At 37.1% G+C, this 25122-nt stretch overlaps 1 protein-coding gene across 1 annotated transcript in view; it reads right to left on the bottom strand.

Annotated features, from left to right (window-relative positions):
- glra4a (glycine receptor, alpha 4a) overlaps positions 1-13620 on the bottom strand; it is a 50416-nt gene extending 36796 nt beyond the window's left edge. Inside the window, exon 1 of the mRNA XM_084132684.1 lies at positions 13227-13620. Within this exon, the coding sequence (XP_083988810.1) occupies positions 13227-13294 (68 nt within the window). The 5' untranslated portion in view covers positions 13295-13620. The remainder of the gene's footprint in view (positions 1-13226) is intronic.
- Positions 13621-25122: the final 11502 nt, after the last annotated feature.

Below are 25122 nucleotides of genomic sequence, written 5' to 3'. Positions count from 1 at the left end.
TAAACAGAGAGAGGTACAGTTGCTCTCTCCCTCTAAGCTTACTCACAGTGTGGGTGGTATGTCATACACAAGCATCTTAGAAGCACTTAGTGAATAAAGTCCATACTTTGCTTAGGGGAGTAAAGGAATCCAGTGTCTAGACTAAGTCTGGCCTCACTCCCAGTATATGGCCCTGTTTACACCTGGTTTTAAGATGCGTTTTGGTAGATCGGATCACAAGTAGACGAAGGAGACACGTTCCTGTTTACACCTGGTGTTTTATTCCGTCTCTTTTTTTCCACTTTCAGTAGGACAACTATTGGAACAAACCATTTTTCCATCATAATCATTTTTCAATTGATTTATCTATCAATTATTTTTCGATTAATCGAATAATCTAACAATTATTTAACAACTGCTTTACAAGTGTCAATCCTGAAATGTTTGGTTCATTCGGATTAAAGTAGCTGCTTGACTATATTAATTCAGCTGTATGATCAAAACAGTTGAAGTCACAACCGCATTCTAACTAACCATAGAGGTAACCATAGCGACAGTGTCAAACATGGTGACATTTTCTATTCCTTTTCACTTCTTGTGCATTTACCTCGATGAGTTTTCTTCAGATTTCTGGGATTGTTTCATTCCTTATAATGTGTCATTTCCTGTGAAATCTAATAAACAGTGAGTGGGTAAAATCAGACAGTCGCTAATCTCCTCTTGCTATAAGACTGTTTTCACACTTCAGGTTCAAACCTGAGTTTGATTCTAAACTGGTGATTACTGTTGTCTTTTTACATGACACTTTTAATTCTAAACCATGGTACATCATCAAGAGCACTAAGGGTAGCTGTTAACGACTATAACCAGCTTCCAAAAGCTCTCATGTGAAAGTGTCATTAAACGTTTGGAATGTAAAACTTACGAGGGTGTTTGAGAAACAGTTTTTCAGATGAAGCCACCATGCTGCATGATTAAAATGGCTTTGCACTGATTTAACTGCTAATAGCTCTGTGTTCTTGCATGCTGTGTTCAAGCAGGGAATGTAGTCTACGATCTAGAAGGTACACTGACAACACAACAGTGACACAGGCAGAAATGTTCCATTGTACAGATGCACATATTCTCTCTGCCCTCCAGGAATTTTGCACTGGTGCCATTAGTCAGAGCAAACAATGTCTGGTGTAGTCTGGCTTGGGCCAGGAAGATTGGTGGCCTGAAACCTTCTTTTTGGACATCAAGGTGAGGGTGAAAATAAAGACAGAGAAGAAAGGGAAAATGGGGAAGCGATGTGGGAAGACCAGATGAGCTGATTGGAGTTCTTAAGTAATAGATGGGGCATGGGCTTGCAGCTGGTTGTGCAGACAGAGATAAAGAGCAAGTCGGCATGGTCATGCATGTCTAATTCAACCTTTTTGGCTTCAGTTGTTTGGCAAACAGAAGGGAGCGTATGCTGGTTATATGCAACATATATCTCTTAAGTATTGTAGTGTGTCTGTTCTCTTTGTTGGTTAATTTGTAAATTTAAATTGGAGAGACGGGGGCTAGTTGTAGGAAAGTTGTCAAAAGGTTTTGAGTTAAAAGTCCAATTACACAAATGCTTTTGTCTAGCAATGTTTTGTATATTGGTTTCAAGCACCTATATTAGTTCATAAGCCTCTTTAAAACATTTTTTTTTTTAAATGTATAACATTTTTTAAAAATTAATTATCATAAATGTTTATCTTCCAATATAATTTCTTTACTATTGCTGTTAGTTAAACAAGTAAAGTAAAACTGTGTTTATATGTAAACAAGTGAAATTTTCCTAAATGTCTGGTTGAGACAAATGTATTTATTTTCTATTTATTTATTACGCTCTCACAGCTGCTTTAAATGCTATAAAAAGTAGACAGTTTATTAATTACAATTTCTGTTGGTCAAAATAATGATTTGACATTTTTTCTGTTTTAATGAATTGTTTTGTGTTTCATAATTTTACTTCTAAAAAGCATATAACTATGGAAGTAAAATAATGCCAAATGTTTTTGAAACAAAAAAGCCTGTTGAATTGCACTACTTGAAAAAAAAAATGCATTGCATTAACCATTCTTGCATTTTAATGCATTGTATTTTTAGGGCTTGCATTTTGATGAGCTGAAATTCAGCATGGTTGAATATTTAAGCTGTGAATATTTCATTTCAAAACATTTCAAAAACATTTTCATTATTAAAAATTCAATAATCTATATTCCCCTTTCATATTTCACTTCCAAAATAGTCAAACTGTTTAAAAAAACAACCTACAATATTCAACAGGCAATTTTTGGTCCATTTTATTTCGCTTTGCAAACTCGCTTCCACAAATTCAGTAGTTCAAATTCGACAGAAAATTCTACGTTGACATCCAGTAACTGCAGGAAAAGCAGTAGATTGCCGAGCATACTCTCCATCTGCTGTTAGTCTACCTCACCAGCAGGGGGTGCAAGCGCGTGTTGTTGACGAAGACAGAGCAACAGTTAGAGCAAGCCATTCATTCATAAAACTAATTTACAGCAATGTAAGTGTATTTGTGATTATTATGACAACAGTTTTATGTTAAATTCAGTGTCTTCACGGTTACTTTTCCTGTGTAGCCTACATGCATCTTTCTCTACCGTGAACGAGATTATAATGTTATTCCCCCGATGTGGATGTACAGATCCAATGTTACATTTGATGTTGACACATATTTCTCTTGGTTGTTTAGTTGCCTTAACTTTATATTGCGGCGATGTGCTGCATGCAGTCGGCTATAGGGTTTCCCTCAATACTTCAGGATTCCCCTACTGGACATAAAACGCTTAACGTAGCTTAATGTACTAATACAGTGATATTAAAAACCAAACTCGCAGGCAAGCAGATGGACTCAGAATATGAACTTAACGCGCAAAGTTTAATGCTGAGCGCTTCCCAGTGATATAACGTTGGACAGTCGCACATTTGGGACCGTCTCTAAAGTTACATACGACATTGGTATACACGTTTCTTTCTAACTTCAATAGCATTTGAATAGAACGACTTACAGTCACAAAACCAAGTGTAAAGTGTTCGTGTCAGGCATAATGCGCACCCTTTAGATTTTTGATATTTATTCAAATAAATTGAAGTTTGCTATTGAAGTTAGATTAGAAACGTGTATGCCAATGTTGTATGCAACTTTAGAGATGGTCCCTAAATGTGTGAATGTCCAATGTCAAGCCAATTTACATATAGGCTATATTTAGTCATTTAGCAGACGCTTTTATCCAAAGCGACTTACAGTTAAACTAACGGAGGACAACTAGAAAAATGCATTTCCGGGGGAACTGCAAAGTGTGCTTGCTCGGGTGCGGTTCACTAACGTTAGCAGGTAGTGGATAAGGGTGCGTTGAAGTTTGCTTGATCTGAGAATTTCAACAATAGTACTTTTTTCAAGATTGTGCAAAAAGGTGAAAATTCATGTGTATTAAGAGACATGTCTGCAATGTAGACTAGTGCCAATGGCATTGTTTATGTGGCTTGGTTGTTGGTTTTGAAATAATTGGTTATGAATAGAGAGTGGGAGTGTTTTGGGTGATGAAATAGTATTGAAAAGAAGTTGACAGTCTTAATTTACTGTATGCAATAAGCCAATACAAAACTCACCCAGCTGTTCTGTGGTTGAGTGTTCCCTTTGATTAGGAACAAATTTACTATCTCAAATTAAGGTCTACCGTAATTAGCGATGCTTTGATTGCTGCTGTCAAGATGGCTGTCATCACCTACACAGAAACGCTGATTTTTATAGCCTACCGTCAGTCCTCATATTGTAATTAAATGAAAAACGCTATCAGTTTCACTATTAGCTTATTCTAGCGATGCAATCGCAATAACATGGATAACGCTGTTTGGCCTTGCCTAACTTTATATGACATATGTGCCATATGCTAGAGTTACACATCCCGCTGCCATTTCAGGGCTTGAATTTCGGTGCGGGAATGTGGGGATTGCACATAATTTAAACCATTCCCGCAAGGTTAGCTTTTATAGTGCGAGAAATTCCCGCACAAATATATTTGCTTCATCTCAGAGCAAATTATAAAAAAATAAATTCACAGATGCGAGAAAAAAGATGTCAAACTGTCTTTTATTTTCAAATTTAATTCCTCAATCAGCGCTGGACCGGCATTTTCTGTCTTCCGCTGAGCCCTGGCCGTAGACAGATCATGTTTCACGCTGTCAATGCAGTGGTCTGCGTTGCGCTGATCTTATTCACACTATCGAGTGTAGGTGCAGCATTCTAACATTGAGTCATAATGAGCTGTTTGTGAAGAAGTTATCCGCTTCCAAATTATGTCATTTTAATCACTAAATTGAAACATTAAAAAACAATTTGCTCTTTATGGTGTGCGAGTGATAGAGCGCGGCAGCAACGAACCAACTGATCAGCTTGCAGTGTAACAACATTGAATGCTCGGCCGAACATCTGATCATAGCTGGCGCCTTATTATTTTTCATCTCCATAAATATATCTAGTAGTAAAGCTAATGCAAGGGATAGAAATCAATTAATCTTTTGCTGATACTTCCTTGTCATCATGGAGAGCGCAGTTCATGGTTGCATAGCAACGACAGACGCCACGGGACAGCAAGCGCTTGTGGAAAGGAGAGAGCAGCGCGCCCGCGCTTTCCACGTGTTTTTACACATCTAAGGTGCGTTCAATTCGACAGGGTCCATACGCAGTGTTCACTGCTCCCCTACTCCCTGAGCACGGTATATCAGTTGAAGTGGACTTCACTGACAATAACCGCTCATTTGAAACGCCCTGCAAACGTCATCAAAGAAAGTCAACGATGGGGTCGCGCAGATTATGATATAACATAAATATATATAGGACTACATTCATATTTTAATTTTTATTATTATATATTTATAATTATATTGCACTATTTTACAACTACCTAAAATAAAATAAAATCTTTTTACTTCACAAACTAGCTAAGCTGGCTGCATTCACTGAGGTAAATTATAATCATCAAAAGTAGTATATGTAATATTCACAACAATAACCGTTAAAATACTGTCATTTGTATAACAATGGTGAAATGTATGAATACTTACACACATACGTAAACTCCTCCATCGTTAGTTATGACCAATCTGACTGGTGATGACGTGGTGCGCGAAATGACAGTTGGGTGATCATCGCTCTCCACTTCCTGTGAAGTGATGTATCGATGTTCCCTTATTCCCTATGCCGCGCGCAGTGCCCTTCGAACTGAACATGTTCGCTCCCTTCGGATTGGAATCTCACTTAAGATGGCGGAAAACCCTGTGAAGTCCACTTCGCAGTCCACAACGCACCTCTAGAGCGACGTTGTTGATTGTTTGAGCATGTGACTGCGCATTTCTCCTTGTTTTCTATTGTTATGCGCAGCATATTTCCCGTGCGCACAAACACAGCCACAGACAATGAATTGTTTGTTCGGTTAGCGAAGAAGAAGAACTGGAAATGCACAATTCATGCATACAAATCTGTATATATGAATAAATGAAGATGATTAAATTAGGCCGATGCAAAAAACGAAATTCAGGCCCTGCATTTATTAAGACAAACCTAGTAAAAACGAATGCAGTCTACACACTGACTTGGCAGCTCTGTGAAATGTAATACAACAGTGCCACCTACTGTCTAAATGCATTAACATTAAAAGTGTGAGGTGAAACTTTTGCATAGACATAGGTAAATGGGTTTGTCAATTAGCCTGAAAAAAAACAAAAAAAAACAGACTTGTGACAAAAAAACTTGTGCTTCCTCACATTGGAGTCCCGAGTTCATGTACAAAGTTTGGTTTCGATATGTGACAGAGTTCCTGAGATATGGACGACTTCCTGTTTGGCGACTACGCCGCTGATTTCGTTTGGCTGTGACGGGCAAACGCTTCCGAAAATCAAAAATCCTTCTAGTAACTTTTGTGAGGCTTGGTCCAAGGATCATGTACGTCCAGTTTCGTGAAGTTCGGACCAAATTTGTGACCTGTGAAAATTTAGTTTAGTTTTCTGTTCAATCCAATATTGCGGACGAACGACATGGACTCGTGATGTCATCTTCGCAAGCAACTTACACCGGTACTGACCGTACGTTTTAAAGTTGGAACGGTGTCTCTGTCTCAAAGGGCCTAGGCGCAGGAGCTGGCCAAAATTTATCTCCCGGGAATAATAATAATAATAAGAAGAAGAAAACTTAAGAAGAACAATAACAATATACAAGTGCTATGACTCTTCCCAGTTTAATCTAATGCAGTACACGTAGGCATACTTATATATAGCGTTTTGTCCCGACGGAAGGGGAATCCTTGAGTATGATGAGGTATTAAGGAGAAACCGATTTAATCCCGTTCATGGTAGAGAAAGCTGATAACATTTAGGCTACACAGGGAAAGTAACAATGAAGTTATTGAATGAAACATAAACACAGCTTTTGTGTCTTTATCATCTTTTCCGCATATATACTGACCCAGATAATCATTTTCATTTTATGAATGAATGGCTTGCTCTAACTGTTGCTCTGGTCTTCGTCAACAACACGCGCTTGCACCCCCTGCTGGTTAGGTCGACTAACAGCAGATGGAGAGTATGCTCGGCAATCTACTGCTTTTCCTGCAGTTCCTGGATGTCAATGTTGAATTTACTGTCGAATTTGAACTACTGAATTTGTGGAAGCGAATTTGCAAAGCGAATAAAAATGGACCGAAAATTGCCTGTTGAATATTATAGGTTGTTTTTTTAAATAGTTTGAATATTTTGAAAGTGAAATATGAAAGGTGAATATGGATTATTGAATTTTTAATAATGCAAATGTGTTTGAAATGTTTTGAACTGAAATATTCACAGCTTAAATATTCAACCATGTTGAATTTCAGCCCATAAAAATGCAAGCCCTAAAAATACAATGCATTAAAATGCAAGCATGGTTAATGCATGAAAGTATTGCAATTCAACAGGCTTTTTTGTTTCAAAAACATTTGGCATTATTTTACTTCCATATACATAATGTTTATTGACAAGTTACATTGTGACAACTTACCCCATTAGGAGATCAGCATGTGTTCAGTAAACTGTTTTTGTTTTTTCTGGCCAATGATGGTGAAAATGTCATTGCTTTTGTATAGTACAAGTCAACCCGAGAAATATTTGCTTGGAGTCTGAAGTGTGACAACTAGCATCGCTCACCCTGTTCATAATGGCATGGGTTGGCAAGCTTATAATTTGCATTCCATTCCCTAATTAAAATATGAAATCTAGAGAAACAAAAATAGTCTATTTTCCATAGGCATGAGGAAATAGACAAATTTGATTGTTTTCAGAATTGACCTATACTATACATTGACCTATACTTGCACCAGGAGCATTAAATCGTTTATTGGACGGATGCGGTACAGTCACAAGCACTGGCATAATGTTCTCTATAATGGCTATCTATGTCTTGAATATAGCAATAGTATTTTACGGTAAATTCACTCAACTAAGACTGAGTGGCTCCATCCCTTGTGACCTGTTGTACTTCTCTTGTCAAGACAGTCCATCAGTCATGCTAATGATTATGAACATATTTCAGATGCCTGTGGCGTGACCTTAGGCCGTTCGCATCCTCCTTGACCACTGATGCTTTGCTCTTGAGAAGCTGCGGCTGCTTCCGTTTCTCCATTAGGAAAAAATCAGCTGTCATGCAGGGTTAATGGATAAGGCCATAAGCTAAATAGATCAATAAACCACAATTGTCATGGCAACTGACCGGCGGAGCAAATCTCCAGCTGCTAGCATCGGCGCTCTCGTAACTACCATGACACCAGAAATATCAATAAACCAAACACTGGATCGGCACGGCCCAGTTTCTGAGCCTGTCTGGAGGTCAGAGCGTTAGTCAGGCATTTACTGAAAAGCTTTGATTAGCACTATTGAATTTAATTTGTTCCTACAATAGTGGGCTGGAGTAAAGGGGTGCCCTCACAGAGGGTAATAATTTATTCAGCGTTCAGAGGAATTACATGGCTCTAGTGTGCTTGTGTTCTCATTTCATGCTGAAAAAAGTGGCGCCTTGCTCTCTGACATTGTGTTATCTGACGAGCACAGTTGTAATCCCCACTTCAGCTTCCATCTCCCCTCACCCACCTCCCAAAACTGCTTCACCAGCCATGCGTGACATAGGCTAGTGAACAGGAAAGTGGAGCAAAAGATAAAGAAAGAGGGACAAAGAGACTGATGTGTTCTGGTGGGTGTTGTTACTTTGTTACTATCCATCCTTAAAGTCAATGACATTGTGTCATGTAGCACAGTCTGGGGATGTGCTGTTTGCATGCTTCATTTTCCTCATCTGCAGGTATTGCGCTTTTTCATTCTCAATGGCAATGCAATTTTATTATTTTTTCATTAGAAACAGCACCTCCTGCCAAGACCTCTGTTTGCTTCCTATTATCTTTTTGAAAGATCTTCCCCCAGGATTAAATGAGTCAAAGCTGCCCAGCTGTTATGAGATCTTCAGCCAAACAACTTTGTTGTACCATCATTGGATGTGACAAAGTGACCAGCATGCACAGCAGCAAAACAAATGCCGTTCCAAAACCTAGTGAGCTCACTACAGAGGCAACATTTTAGGGCAACATCCTAATTGTGCCTAATTGTAAAATGTACAACATTTTCTTATGGGGGAGCATGCCCCTGGATCCCCCTAGAACAGGGATGTCCAGTCCTGCTCCTAGAGAGCCATTGTTCTGCAAAGTTTAGCTTCAACCCCAATTAAACACACCTAAACTAGCTAATCAAGGTCTTGCTAAGCATACTAGAAATTTCCAGGTAGGTGTGCTGAGGCAGGTTGGAGCTAAACTCTGCAGGACAGTGGCCCTCCAGGACTGGGTTTGGGCATCCCTGCCCCAGAGTGTCCAAGGTCCACCCAGCTTAGTCTCACAAAATCCTGTGGAAAACACTCAATACCAAAAACTTTAGTCTTAAAACAGCTATAAAATAGTTTGGTACAATTAAAAATAGATCATAATTTATATATTTTTTTGTGATATGCATTTGTATATGCTTATGAAAGTATTGTTAGCTTAGCAAGATGATAACATCAAACTACTCCAATACACAATGCAGCGCAAGGCAGCGCAAAGACTTACAGCTTCAGTAGAATGTTCCATGTTGGTTAGGTGTAAGGTTCCATGGTGGTATTGATGCTGCCTTAGAAGGCATCTTCCTATGAAATGAGTTGCCTTTCATCACATTCTGCAATAATGTATAGATTTATATAGAGGTATAGAGTTCTATATCAATCAGTCTGTCATTCTATCTACTTGGACTCAAACCTGTTTTGCTGTCCCTGAATTTGTAACCACATAAAGACTCATCTATGTGGTTTAAAGTAATAGCTCACTGTAGCAACCTCCAGTAGGGCTTTTCCAACTGGGCTTCAATCTGTCAAACCACGAGCACAAAGATAATCCCACAGGCCCTTCATTTAAATGAGGCACTGTGGCCCAACCACATTAGTTACACTTCATGTTGTGCTTCTCTTGCAGCCGTGCTGTATGGTAGCTGGCAATGGAAAGAAATTCATGGCACCACAGCCCACTGGCTATGCACTCAAGCTCAAAATCATTTTTGCCAGGTTAAGAGTTAAGTACCAAAAATGTAAGAGAATAGTTTATGTTTGGGAATAAATTCACAGGCTTTTCACTCACAGCTGATCTCTTTACAAGATCTCTTGTCCTTTTAACCTCTCTGAGTTTTTAGGTGCCCCACAGGCAGTACTCCTTTCATTGTGTAAAAAGCAAAGGGCATTAACTTTTCTCACATCTCGATGGTGAGTGAAATTGGCCAGGAACAATCATTCACACTACTGCATAGCAGTCTGTCACCTCTCGGCTGTATGCTCTGTCCCACAGTTTGGTTGCAAACCCTGGGTTAAATCTGCCCCACCAACTACCCTCTGCATACTGTTGTATGCTCTCTTTGTTTTCACAGTAGAGCTGCTGAGGTAGACAGACAAATATTTGTGGAAGAGGTGCAAGCACTGGTTTGCTGTGAGCAAAACGGTTGAATAACAAGGTGTTGAGTTGCTTGTTGAATCCTGATTAGCAGATTTAAAAAATAAAAAAAAATCACCTAAAAAATGGTTAAAATGAACAACATTAGTCATTAAAAAAGTTTGTTGTAGAATATGATTATTTATTTAAAAAAAAGGTGGTCTTTAATATAATTGAGTTTCAAGCAAAATACTTTTTTTGTTTGCAGTATCCAATTGGAAATACATGGCACATAAATAAATTAAATATTGATTTGCGTTTTTGGGATTGTGAGGTTCGTTTTTTTTTTTTTTTATACTTTCATTCAGCAAGTACAAATTAAACTGGAAAGTGACAGTAGAAGAAAAGAATCTTGAAAAAAGTATCAAGGTTTCCACAAAAATATTAAGCAGCACAACTGTTTTCAACATTGATAATAATAAGAAATGTTTCTGAAGCACCAAATACAGTATATTTTTTACTGAAGGACCATGTGACACCAAAGACTGGAATATTACCTCTGAAAATTAAGCTTTTACAACACAGGACTAAATTACATTTTAAAATATCAACATTATGGTTATTATAACATGATAATATTATTTCACAATATAACTGTTTTTACTGTATTTTTTATCAAATAAATGCGACATTGGTGAATGTGTGTGAGTGTGCGTGTGTGTCTGTGTGTGTGGAATATTGATTAGAGTTTAAAATATGTATTATTTAAAATAAAATATTTAGACTGTGGAGCTCTTGAGATACAGTGTTGCCCTGGATGAGTGTCATTATTCACAAATATTTCAGATTCCGACAGCCAATCAGAATCAAGTATTCCAGAGATTCGTGGAAAGAATCTAACTAGTGTTTTGCTCAGTGGCCCCTGACCTCTGCATTTCTATTACTGCTGAGAGTTGTGCTGGTTTGACTTTGGGGTCAAATTTGGCACTCTCTCCTTGCTGATTGGTGGGAATGGTGTACTCTTGCTTAAAAATGTGTGTATAGCCCTGAGTGGAAAACTAAAATCGGTGTACTGCTTTATTATTAATAAGAGACAAAGTTTGAGCTGCACAAATCCCTTTGTTTTCCATCTCAGCATCTTGTATTTTCTTGCAAATCCCTCTGTTTCTGTCTTGACAGATGTCTTTATTTCACACACCAGCTGCTCTTTCAAACTACGTTAGTCTCTCTTTCTCAAGGTAATGTTTTTCCTATGTTTTCCCTGAGGTTATTCTCAGTTCAAAACGTTCATTATAAAACTGTAAGATGTCTGTGAAAACAAATAGTGACTTTCTCATATTCATCTTCACCCAATCACAACACGGCTGACCTGTAGTCTGCACAGACATGCTGAGGCTGTTCTGAGACACTCTTCTTCACAGTACATTGCGTAAGTTTCTGGCGGTCCTGTCGCTCTATGCTCATGACCTGTCTACCTGCTAATCAGCCACCCCTTTGGGTTCTACCCAGGTCTCTGCATGGCTCCTTTCATAGCCATTGTCGCCCCCTCACCTCAGCGTCCGACAGCTCAGCCCAAACACCGCTCATCTCTGCCTCCATGTTCTGAATCGCCCACACAGTGTCTGCAGGTTGACACTGAGCTAGTGAGTGCGATCGCTAAGGGATGTCATCTCCCACCCGCAAGTCACACCACGGGCCCTTCAGAGACACGAAGCCTTTCTGTGCTCATGTGTGCATGTAACATGTGACATACCACAACATCTACAACATGTTCCTCTGCCAGTCACCCTGTCCTTGGCTGTCTCATGCACTCTGTCTCATACCTTCACTAGAGCTGTACCTTTTGTTACATCATTATGACACCCAGCACTTTTCCTGTAATCTCATCTAGAATGGCTTCACTCAATCGCCTCTTCATCCCGTCAGTGTCTGTCTTGCTCTCTCAGAGCGGATGCTCGTCGCCAGACCCAGGCTGTGGGATTATGCAAATTTAGCTCCAGCCTGTTCACACCTGGATGCAATGGGGCATGAAACAGGGAGTGCACTCGCTGCAAAACTTTTCACTTTTTTCATTCAGAGAGGGGGAGAAAATCTCATTTAGATTTTTTTAAGTTACTCTTTATATTCTTTATATTTTTTTGAATGTTTCACTTATTTATTTAGAGCCATTTTAAGATTTAAACTGCACTGAGATTCTCTATATATCCTTTCATATTCTTCAAAGTCTTGCTTTATTCGTGTGTTCATAAATTTTGGAGCCACAACCCTTACTGTGAGTTTTATGTTATTGGATATTGTTCAGGCACTCCAGGCTATGAAAAATATCATAAAATATTAAAAAAAACATTCTGCTTGACAAAATGGTTCAAACTTTTTACCTTTAATTTTATAAGGAAAAGACAAAAGAAATGCAATATATGTTATTTTACAAGGAGCTTATTTCAGCAGATTTCAGCTCCTTTTTTTTGCATGGAATTTGGAATTTGCATGGAATTTGGAATTTGCATGGAATTTGGAAATTTGCTTAATTGGCAGGAGAGGAGCACACTGCATTCTCTGTCAGTTTGAGTTTAAATTAATCACACATTTCCGTAGACTGAATGTTATCTGTGTTTAGAAAGTTTAAATCAAACCAGCCATGATTCTGAAATTATAAAAATAAACCTAACAAAACCTTCATTTAGTATTATATTATTCTAATATTCTAATAAATATAATATTGTATATTACTTATTACTTTGAACTATTACTCTCAAGAAAAAAACTGGAATACACAAAAAAGATTTCAATGTGACATTTCAGTCACACTTTAGATTAAGGTCCAATTCTAACAAACTAATAACTACGACTTTTGCCTCAATAAACTCCTAATTACTGCTTAATAATAGTTAGTAAGGTAGTTGTTAAGTTTGCTGAATAAATCATTAATATGTGCTTTATAAGTACTAATAAACAGCCAGGTAATAAGCAAGTAGTTAATTATTCAATTTTTTATTTATTTATTTAATAGCCTTTATTTAACCTGGAGAGAACCTCACTGAGATTAAAATCTCTTTTACAGGAGTGTCCTGGCCAAGATAGGCAGCCCAGTTATACAAATAAACAACAACAATACAACACACAATAATTGGATCCTAAACTAATAAATGTTACTGACATTTCTTATAATGAACAGACCATACAACACAACACAACACTACACCACACAACCAATACATGCATGCTATTAAAAACCACTGCTTGTCTTACCTGATAAAGCCCCCTTGGAAAAAGAAAAAAGACAAGATGTATAAAATCCTTATGACCTGAGGGAGCATTCTCTTGCTCAGTCTCTCTCTCTCTCAGTCCGTTTGAAGAACTTAAACTCTACAGAATTACCAAATCCAAAGAGGAGCAGGTAAAACTCGACAGGAATGCATTGTCTTGCAGAGTGATCCAAGCCTGTCTGTGAGGAAACTTCTTCTGGCTTCCTCCCTGCTCACTTCTGTTGACTGGAAATCCTCCACAGGGTCCCCCTCCCCTCCTCAGATGTCAGTGAGAATAGGTGAGAGCGCAAGCATGTCTATGTGTCTGGGTTTGTGTTTTGAAGAGACTATGTGCTTTTCCCTTTCTTTCTCGTTCTTTTTTATGACCAGCTGCTCGCTCCAGGAATTATAATGGGGAGGATTTAAAGGGCCAGCAGCGCATTTGAAGGCAGGGAGATGGCGTGTGGTGAGCCCACTGAGAAGAGGAGCAGAAAGAGGAGGATCTAGGAGATCAGAGAGGGGGATGGAGGTTTTTCTGGCTTTGTTTATGATAGTTGTTTCTCTCCCTTTCTCTCGTGGTGGAGGACTAACCACTTCAAAGCTTTTCTTCATTACACGCATGTATGTACTTGGAGTATGAAGGAAGATGAAGGAGACCCAAAAACCTGAGAGCAAGAGATGTGCTCATAACACATGCTAGCTGTCATATTAATATTTGAAAGCTGGTTTATAATGGTAAATATATACACACACCATACAAATGACACCTACCTTCAAGGTTTCACTGAAGAATTTCAATATTTAAAACACTTTAATGTTTACAGTGTGCAACTAGCATTACAAAGGAGTTTTTTTATTACCTTATGGAATAAATTTGATTAAAGCCCTATCCGGACAGGATTAGTTTAACATGGAGAGGTGGGGTAAAGTAATTATTACCAGAGCTTCTCAGAATTTTTGTCCCATCCGAATGTGCCATCTCAGTAATCATTACGGACAATGGCAGTAAAGATTACGGCGACTTTTACCTTCTGTAAAAAGGTCTGGAAAAATTACCTTTCCGTGTTTTTTCAAGTATGTAGGCCCTTGAAAAAGCATTCAGTTGCATTCTTGTCTGTGTTTTCCACATACCATTCAGATCATAAAGAAGGTCAAAAGCACTTGCTAGAGGCACAAAACTTCTTTTAGCGTTAGGTAAGTGTCTATTATCAACATAATCCAATCTGAATTTAATTAATACATTGTTCGACCAGAACTAACTGTTTTATATATATACAAACATTGGTTTGCACACATGATATCAGGAAGCAACGTAATACGCACATGACGACAGGAGGGTGACGGCGGTGCGCAAATTGAGTTACCCCTCCCACTTCTGCTAGTTTTACTGAAATGTCTTGTCCCGTGCGAATTGGCCATTATTATTACAGACATCCTGTGGCAAAATTACATTACTCCATCTACCCTTGTAAAACTAATTCCGTCTGAATAGGGCTTAAAATACATTTTAATTAAATATGAGTAATGCAGACCAGTATAAACCACCTAAGACCAGCATTAAAATTCCATTCAGCAGGGTGTTGAAGAAAAAAAATTGTGTGAAAGGGCTGTTTTTGGCTTTGTAAACTCGAGATGAAAAGGCACATCAGAAATTTCATTCTGAATGAAAAATTACTTGTGGTTCCTGACCATCAAATTACCTCAGCTGGAGTCATTCATCTTCTCAGCTGATGACACTGTTGATACCACTGTCTCCTAAGGAGATAAAGGTCTCGCTCTTTTTAATCTTTTCAGGGGGAAAATGTGAGATTAAATGCTCACCTCTACAATTATCTTTGTGCTCCTGATGTACAGCGCCTGGCTTATGAAATATGCATTAGAGCCTGTTAAATGAATGAATCAGAAGTGTGAAGCTTGAAAACATAAGCAACCCCTCTTTATTTTATTGTTATTTTTTTTTTATATAATTTTTTTTTTTGAAAATGAAAAAAAATTTTTTTGGAAAGTATTTATCACGTATCGCCCAACCAAAAATGTATCCAACTCTGGACTGCAAGGTACCAATACTGCCGTTGCACCTTTGTGCTGAGCTAACTCTCAGGTTTCCCTTGTGTATGGTGCTCACATGTCTGTAGGCTGACACAAAGAGCCCTATAGGACTGCTGACATATGGGGCCTGGAGATCCATCCGTCACTCTGCTGGGACCAAACACCATGAAGGGGCATACAAGTGGAAACCAAATATAGTTGAATATCAATTGCTGTGACATCTCTTCCCTATTGGCTGCTATTTCTTGGCCACAAATCAAGTCGTTAAGTCACTCGTTTACACCTGTTGTCTCTGCTGTCCTTCACAGCTCCAGGAGCCCTGTTACCTGATTCATTCTACTGTAGTACTGCAGATCTCAGTGACTCCACCAGCAGGTACCAATAAAAATTTGTTGACAAATCTATTCTGATTTGAAAGGTTTAGACTTGTCTTGTGCATATGACAAAATGATATGCATCAATTATGCATTAATGTAGGTTACTCACTGTTATGAACAATCTGGTTCCTAAATTCCTCAATTCTCGACCCTCCTTTTATTAATAAGCACATACTGTATAACTACAGTATAAATGTTCTTAGGTAAATAAGACATAACATAATGTAGTTCATTCAATATTTTAATATTTTAACACAATAAATTGATAAAAGAATTAATGTATTTCTTTCAAAATTAACAAAAATAATACTGTTGACCAATACTGACGGTGTTGACAAAGGTCCAACTGAGGTTGTAACAGATTTAAATACTAGCAAATATTTTTTCAAACAACTGATTGACAAGGTAACAAATTAATAAAGCTAATTTTTACCTTATATTTAATTTAATTCAACAATCCTTCCAGTGGTTTGCTTTTCTCCTATTAGCAGTATAGTATGTCTCTTTCTGGTTCTCCAGTATGCTCACTAGCTCACTTGTTCAGTGTAATGGTAAGCATTATTATGTGCCACCCTGTAGCAGCAACAGAAATGTTCGCAACGTGAATCCAAAGGATCTGTCTTTAAACCACATAAAATACATACATTTTATTTTTGCCTGACCTGCATGATTTAAGCAGTGGGCAACTAGTGTCAGACATGTTCACTCTTCATTACATCAGGGTTTGCTATTGCTGTGATCTCATGTAAGTGACAGGTTGTCACTCAAAAAATTATGTGCGTAAATAAAAAAGGCAATATTCCATAAAAAATGTCATTGTGTCTTTAAAGGGCTGTTTTTTTAGGTTGGGATAATGGTTAGACACTTAGTTGTGATGGTTAGGGTAAAGGGCTAGTGATTGCATTATATCAATGAATTTCCTCATAAATATAGTCATGGTGTGTGTGTCTTTGCACATGTTATGTATATAAGGCATGCAAGTCAGGCCAAATATATATGTAAATAAAATCATGAAACAACATAAGAATAATTCCCCATATGCAAAGAATATTATATCACTATATAAAGAGTTTTTGTGAGCACTTGTCAGCTTACAAAAATTTTACAGAAATTTTATATTTTTTCATCTTACCCATGTGTTGTACAGTGGATCAATTTAGGTTATTTTTTTTCCTATTTCCTATTTTTCAACTAATAACAGAAATTATCCCACTGGGAAGCTGTGATAAAGCTGTGACCACAGAGACTTCTAACTACTCTAAATTCTTAAAACTACATCATAAAAATGATCATAAAAGCTGTAACAGACTAGACAGATATTTAGACAGCTAATCAAATTCTTACAGCTGAGCAATGTTTCACATCTTTACTCATTTGGCTCTCTTTGCAGATATCCCTTTTTTCACTTTTGAAACAGACATTTAAATATGGTGCACATAACAATTAAGCTTGATTGTAATTTTCCATCTAGAGAGGACTGAATTAAAGTCTCAAGTATCTTTGATGACCCTCTTTCTGATTCACAATGACACACTAAATAGCCAGCAGCTTGCTTCATTTCAAAAAAAGGTTTGCTGATTCCTTTTTCAATGGTTTGTAGACAGTTTACAAAGCCCATAAAGGGCAGTAGAACCCTTGGGATTGTTTTAGTACTTGTTTGTTTTGGCATTTGTTTGTTTTTTCATTGCATTTAAATTTTTGGATTGTTAATAATTGCTACATATCAAACCTTCAGATCAATAATTGTCCAAACCACAGATAACAAGAACGCCACAGTTAGTGATTTTGTTTGATGTCAAGAATCAGTGCTTTTATAAATCCATATGATTAGTCTTAGATTAGAAAGTCTGCTCTTCCGAGATCCAAATCCTAAATGGTATTTAAGAAAAGTGTTTGTGTGAATCTGAATGCGATTTTGGGTGTCAGAAGGTTTTGTGAGGCTGTTGAGAGATCACAAATCTCCCCACACAGTGAAGAGTATGTGCCTGCTCATATCTCAAGCCCTCATGCATAAAGATGCCACTCTCCTCTTTAAATCCAATCTCTGTGGCTTTTATCTGCTCTCACACATGCATTTTCATACTTCTGTGGAACTTCTTTTCCTTTGTGATTAGACACTTGCTCTGTTTGAATTACTACTACTTCACTTGATTGAGGAACATTTTCATGAACGTTAACACTGACAGACAGCATTTAATTCCTTCAGTACCTTATTCAATCAGTTATGGGCAAGCATCCAAACCAACTTAGTTACTTAAAATGGTGTTAGCTTGGGCTTTGAAATCAGTGTGGGAGTGATACAATTTGAGGGTTTAAATTTTGTTATAAACATAGTTATTGAGCCATGATGAAGATTAAAATATCTTCAATTTTAATGTGCCTAAGTCTATACAACCATGTCATACAACCATTTTCATTATGTTCAGTTGCTATTTTCCTTTGACCCAGTTTCCCCGTTCATCTCGTTGATTCATCTCATTCACCTGTACCTTATTAATTAACTCGTTAGCTCCTTTGTATGCCCTCTGTACTTAACCCCTCAGGTTTAGTCTGTTTATTGTCCTGTATGGACCTACTATTATACTACATACTATCGCTCTTTTTGGGCTGTAAATAATGGCGCAAATACCGTTAAATTGACGGTAACACTTTATTTTGATAGTCCACTTTAGACATTCTACTAACAATAAGTAACTTTGCAACTACATGTCAACTAACCGTCATTAGAGTATTAGTACACTGTATGCTTAATATCTGCTAACACTTTATTTTGATGGTCCCCCAACAGAAATTCTTCTGACTATAAGTAACTTGGCCACTACAAGTCAGTTTATTCTACTAACCCGAACCCTAACACCTAACCATAACCTGACAGTCTACTGACAGTCTACTACAGTATACTAATACTCTAATGAGAGTTAGTTGATATGTAGTTGCATAGTTACTTATAGTTAGTAGAATGTCTAAAGTGGACTATCGAAATAAAGTGGAACCAAATTGACTAGTGCAAACCTTAGTAAATCACCTCGCATGATTCAGTTAAATATTCATCTCCCAAAAATTTTGCATCTGAAAGGGAAACTCCTACAAATGCATATGCAATAAGGTCAGCCGCAAAAATAACTGGCCACACCTTTTCAGTCCTAATTTTTCACTGCGTGTCTTTAGTAAATCCTGACAGTAGTTTTTTAACGGCAAAAGAGGGTTTGTGCCGGCTGTTAGTAAATCTAGCCCGTAATATTTAAGTTCAATGTAAATATTTGAATTTTGATGGCATAAATTAATTTGTGAAAATATGTCAAAGTTGCCAAACATGGTTATTTTCAAATGTTGATAAATTCAATCACAGGATGGTGGGAATGAAAAAGAACGGGCGGGTAAAGGCTTGTCTGTTAATATGTAGCATACATGAAAAATAATCCTCCAGTCTATGCTCCCTGTATGTGATCAGCTTAATTAATCAGCTTATTAACTGACATTGATGGATATTATTTGCTTTTGTAGTATTATATAAAAATGTATGATCACTTGTACTGTTACTGAAGCCAGCTTGTGGACGGGCCTCAAATTTAATTGTCTGGTGTTTGCGCTTTGTCAGTCCCATTCTGCTAAGTTGCACAAAATCATACAGGAAACCCCTTCAGCCCCCCTCAGTTCAGAACAGTGGGGTTTCACATGGTATCTGGCCCATCTTAATAAACATTTGTGCAGGATAAGGCATCTCAGCACATTTCATTTGTCACTTCAGTATAATATAAGGTCTTTGTCATGTTTTTACATCTCACTATTTTAAATAATGCTTCAAGGCTGCACACACTTCATTCTCTGAGGCTGATATTTCTTCCCTTTGGCTGACACATAATTACATTCGAATCTATGAGATTCAAGCAGAATGATAACCTTTCTAGAAAGTCATATTCACCAATCCTACAGTGAACATAAAAATCTGGGGTTGCTGGCAATTCCTCGCCACAAACAGCCAAATCCACCCTATTTTTCAAACGTGGACGTAAGCTAGTAAGTAAGCAATCTAGTATGAATGTGTGAGACTTCTTATTCATTAAATGCCACACACACACACACACACACACACAAAGTGAAACTACTGTCATTTATTTAAAGTGGATTTTCATATTGAAAAATCATGTTTTTCTAAACCTGTTTTGTTCAAAGTAAATAACACTCATCATAGAAAAATTTAAAAGAGAATTTTGTTTAAATAGTAAATAGCTTGACACCATAGTGTTTATGTGCAGAACATATACTGGCTAGCTTTACTGACTGCAGGTATAATTGTGGATTTGATTTTGATTTTATTTTTAAAAAGTTGTTTTTTTTAAATTACATTACAATAAACATTTTTCTTTATTAAAATTAAATGAAACTTTGACTAACAAGATGTTTTCAGTTTTATCTGAAGTGAAAATTCTTACTGAATTTTGTTTATGGTGAAATTAAGTTGCAAAAATCATTATATTGACCTACCAGTAATATTTTGCCATATGCAACAATGTATATCTCAAATATAACAATCAAATATATGACCTTTATAATAAATAATGTTTTTACTTTGTATTAATGTTTTTGTCTTTAGGACAATGTATATATATATATTTTATTAATATTAAATCAAAATTTAAGGTTTGAACCAAGCTATAAATATAATTGATTAGAAAAACTAATACACTTGTTTGCAACAAATTAGAGTATTTTTTTTTAAGTTGGTCTAAATATATTTCCTCAGTGTTGTAAAAAATAAAGAAAGAAAGAATTACAAATTGCAGTAATGGTAAAACTATTTGCGATAAAATAATATGATAACAAATACCAATTTGCTACATCAAGCAGCATAACTAACAATTTTTCTATAGCTGAAAGCAGTTGACACCAGAAGGTTGCCTTGTTGCCTTACAAGGTGAAAATGGCCATGCTCGCTCTTACGTTAAAAATAAGGTGAATAGAATTACATATGGGCATGGACAGTCACATAGTTTGCTGTCCTCTTTTCTTTTTTCCCCTTATGTTGACCTTTCTGCTTCTGACCTCGTTGTCTTTTTCCTTCATGTCAGGCTCTGATGGAGCCTAGCAGCTGTGGTGGATATGAATGCTGAAAGCTTTGCATTTACATTAATAGCTGGACAAGCTCAACTTGACATACAAAGGTCACATTGTAATGATGAAATGACTTGCTCTGGATTGCTCAGTAGCAAAAGTCAGTTAGAGAACAGACTGCCCACCTATAGAAAGTTAAGGTAGAATTATCAACACTCAAAGAAAGTGTGTGTTTCATATCTACAAGCAAAAAAATTACAGAGAAGAGTTGGACATTCCTACATGAAAGGACACAATTTTCCTGCTTGCAGGAGCCGCACTTGACAGTGGCAGAAAGCCAATGACTTTTTGAGAAGATAAGTTTATAGACACTAAAATGTTTTTTCCTCACAGACGTTCTTCTTTTCAATCTTTCTGTGGCTTATTTTGAGAAACTTGTGTGTTTCTACACATGATAATGCCATTCCAGTACAACAAGGGCAAGTTAGCATGCCAATTATGTGATTTCTGGCCCTTTCACCCTGTTTTGTCCCCATTTACATTCTCTCCCACTCTCCTCTTGCTTGAATTTGATTGAAAATATTTAAATAAATCATTGTGTGGCTTATGTATGAAGATAACCCAGAGTTCTTGTTTACCGGTAGATATTCCCCACTGGTCTCTGGCAGCTTGCCAAAATAATTGTAATAATTTAATTGTCTGTTTTGTTCAATCATTTATTTAAGTCTTTTATTTACATTGATTATGGATATAATGATCTAAAATAAATGTATGAATTACATTTGTAAACAAATATTTCACATGGTATAATGATGTGAGAATAACATTCTAAATATTATACCTAATATTTTATATCATATTTAATATTATACATCCAATATAATATGACATTTATATAATAATATGTACTATTTTAACTTATATATATACCCATCTGAATATTATATTAGAGTAACATAAAATGTATTATTATCATTATTAATATGTTGAAAAGAAGACTATCCAGTGTTTTCTGGATGTAATAAAATGGGGGTAAAATAAAATGGCATTTTCACTTTTAAATAAATGTGAGTATAAATCGCTGTGAAGCTTTTTTTCCTCTGCTGTAAAAATACTCCATAGTTTAAGCCACTTTGACTTGCTTGGATGCACCACACTGTCAAAGTGTCAAAGTATTTAAGTAATTACTAGATTGAACTTTAGTTTCTGGCTGTGAGGACGTCATGGATCAACCGTTACGTGTGGGTTAATAGTATGTTCTGGCAAATAGTATCCACTGTATTGCCTCAATACTTTTTCTTTCTGCACTCCTAAAAGCTTTTGTCTGTTTGTTTTGTCCCAGATGTGTGCTACCTATAGCCTGGCAAGCCAGACCTACATCAAGATGTTAGGTCTGGCAACTCACCATAGACACGGCTCAATCCAAGGGGCGGGATAAAGGGTTGTCTTTCAAATTCCCTCTGCACGCAATAGGACAGCGCTTCAACCAACCAGAGCGTTTTCCCAACAGCGGAGCTTGTTGATAGATTCAACTTTTGCCATATCTGGCCGGCAAAACTACGAACACATCTTCCTTTTTTTAAGAATGACTTAAGTGCCGTTCTTTGCTCTTTTCTCAAAGAAAAACCTAACTCCAAGTCCTCCAGAGTCGCGGCCAAAGCCGATTCGACAGACTGTTCTCCAGCAGCAGCTGTTTTGCCATTCTTTGTTTTCAAGTAGCAGGGAACTGTCGCAACTCTGTCGTCATTATGTTAAGCCCGCCCCCGCCTACTCTATACACGACGTGATTGGCCTGACCCAATTTAGGTTTTTGCAGCTCGAAAGTCAATGGAGAGTTGCTAGACTACCCTGGCTGCAAAATACATTTTGCTGCCGCTAGGGTGCGTCTAGATTTCTAGGCTATGCTACCTAGTGAAATGTAACAAAATCGATCATTACAAACATACATTTTTCATTAAGCATATGTATTTTAAGCACTCCTTTTAAGTCTCCAGGGTAGAATATAACAACCAGTATTTTCAAGGTTACAGGGAATGGCATTAAAGGCCATCCTGTCTTGTCTGAGTTGTTGACTTTCCCTCAGTGTTTATGTTGCTGTTGTTCTTTATCGATTGCGTCATCTAGGTTTGTATGAGTAAGAGCCCGTTGTGGAAAATAGCTGTCATGTTGTCATGTTTGTCAAGGAATGATGGTGTTCTTTTGCCATGTAAAGCATTTTAGATAAGGTCCCCTACCGGCTGATATGTGAAAAAGGGATGTGAAATTGGTTTACCACAGTGTACTGAAAGAGTAAGTGGCTCCAAATGAAATGCAATGTGAGTGATGCAGCGGCTGAACTTGGAGTCCTGCTGTGATTCTGTATTGACAAGGAGCAGAGAATCCCAATGGATCCTCAGATACATACTTTGGTCTGCTCCTTCCTAATAATTTCATATTGATCGCTTGAATTTTTGTTTCTCATGCCTTAGAAATGACATGCACATTTTAATAAAGCAGAATGCATGAAACAGACTAAGCAGATCAAGTGTGAAATTAACGCAGAATGTGGCCTGGTTAACATTGTGTTTATGGATTCTTGCGTGGTCAGGAGCAATGAGGGATTTAGAGTTAATTTGTTTTTCTCTGATTGTTATTGACGGAGGGAAGAACACTGGTGTATGAAAGTTTTCTCCTGTAGAGAAACTTAATAGGCACATGTGGGAATTATATATGATTTCATAAATTCATTTGAATCATAATTTCCCCTCGCTGATAAATCTGTCATAAGGAGAAGGCCAGAACTGAGATGAAGCCAGATAATGAATTTCCGATAAAGGTGTATGTGGTCATGACTTTTTTTTTTCTCAAATGAATGATTCTCACATAGTTTAGTATCATTCTTAGGTTTTCTGAGGACGATCATGGGGGAAACCAGATCATAGATGGTTTGAGACTGCATACATTGCAAGTCCTGCATTTGAATGAGTACAGAACATTCCCCCAAGTGATGACCAGAATCTCTAACAGTCAAGTTTTAGACTACCTGGGTCCACCCGTCTCTCTTTATAAATCTGCCCTTCAAAATCATGGTTTTGAAGGGTTTTTTTCTTTTTTGTTGTAGTAGTAGTTTGCTGTTGATGAATGTAGGAGTATGAAAAATAGCATTTTAACTATTAAATAGCAAATTCCTGTTAATTGAAATATTAGTGCATTAAATTAAGTGCTAATTGAATGTGTTTTCTCAAATACGAAGACAATAGGCTGTCTGCTTTATTCCAGACATATTTGCTAGTGCTGTCAAATGTTTACCTTTGTTAGTTTGTGAATTCAAATGACCTTTCCTTGTCAAGTCAAATTAAAATAACTTCCAGAACTGCATCACATTAAGTTATTAGTATTCTGTCATCATTTATTCACTCTCATGTCTTTCCAACCCCACATGATTATCTTTCTTCTGTGGAAATTCTGTTCCTCTCACAAATCTTTGATATGATTTTCGACAATGTTATATATCTATTTGTTACGTTATACATATAAATGAGTCTGATTCTGACTCTAATGCACATTATTAAATGAGCTGGGATGGTTAGTCAGTGCTGATGCCCATTTCTAAGGTTCAGATGCCATTAGCCATTGTTCTCACAAAGGCCTTTCTGAGAGCGACAGATCTGTCAATGTACTGAAGGTTAGGCTTCATCTGTACATCTTTGCTCTCTTTAGGGCACACTCGGATTACACCGTGCAGATTTCTTTTTCCTCAAGCAGGTGGTTTCTAATACGCTCAAGGCCATTTTTTTCCTCCCACCTGAGAACTGGTTGCATTGGGAAATACAGCTACTGCATACCAGTGGCAGTGGAGGCACACTAACTGTAGCGGTCTGGGGAGGGGATCTTCTTTTTTATCATTATTGACTGCTTTAAAATACCCTTTTTTTGGTCACTTTTAGACATAACATGTAAAAAAAGAAAAGAAAAAAGATGATACATATACAGCAAAAAAAATATAAATTTAATTTCACTCACCTAGCCTTGAAGAAAAAAGTCTATCCTTCTGTCATTTTTAATGTCCATGTTAAAAGAGCACGTCCAGCGGTTTAGTGAAGCTGATTGCTGTAGCCTATATCCAACTAAACTGAAAGGGCTTTAGGATTCTAGGACTTTAGGATTATTTTTTAATTTGTAGCTGCTGCTCAAACATTATCTTTGTGAATTTGTTGGAGATCAAATATTAAATATTACTACTCTCCATAATTAAGCTATCTGGTACATTTATCAGCAGGAGCAGTTCAAACTATTATAATTTCCGTCTTTATGATGATTGGTTGATATACCAAGGGAGTCTAGCGTCTTCTGCGACATTTTTTTCTCAACGCTTATTGCTGAAAGTGAAATACTTGATGGTGATTGGCAATTTTTTGCAGCAGAAGTTAGAATAGCTCTAGC

Source organism: Abramis brama (genome assembly GCF_963993115.1).
Source record: "Abramis brama genome assembly, chromosome: 13".
NCBI lineage: Eukaryota > Metazoa > Chordata > Actinopteri > Cypriniformes > Leuciscidae > Abramis > Abramis brama.
The sequence above is the reverse complement of the archived record's forward strand: the minus strand, read 5'-3'. Positions and strand labels throughout refer to the sequence as shown.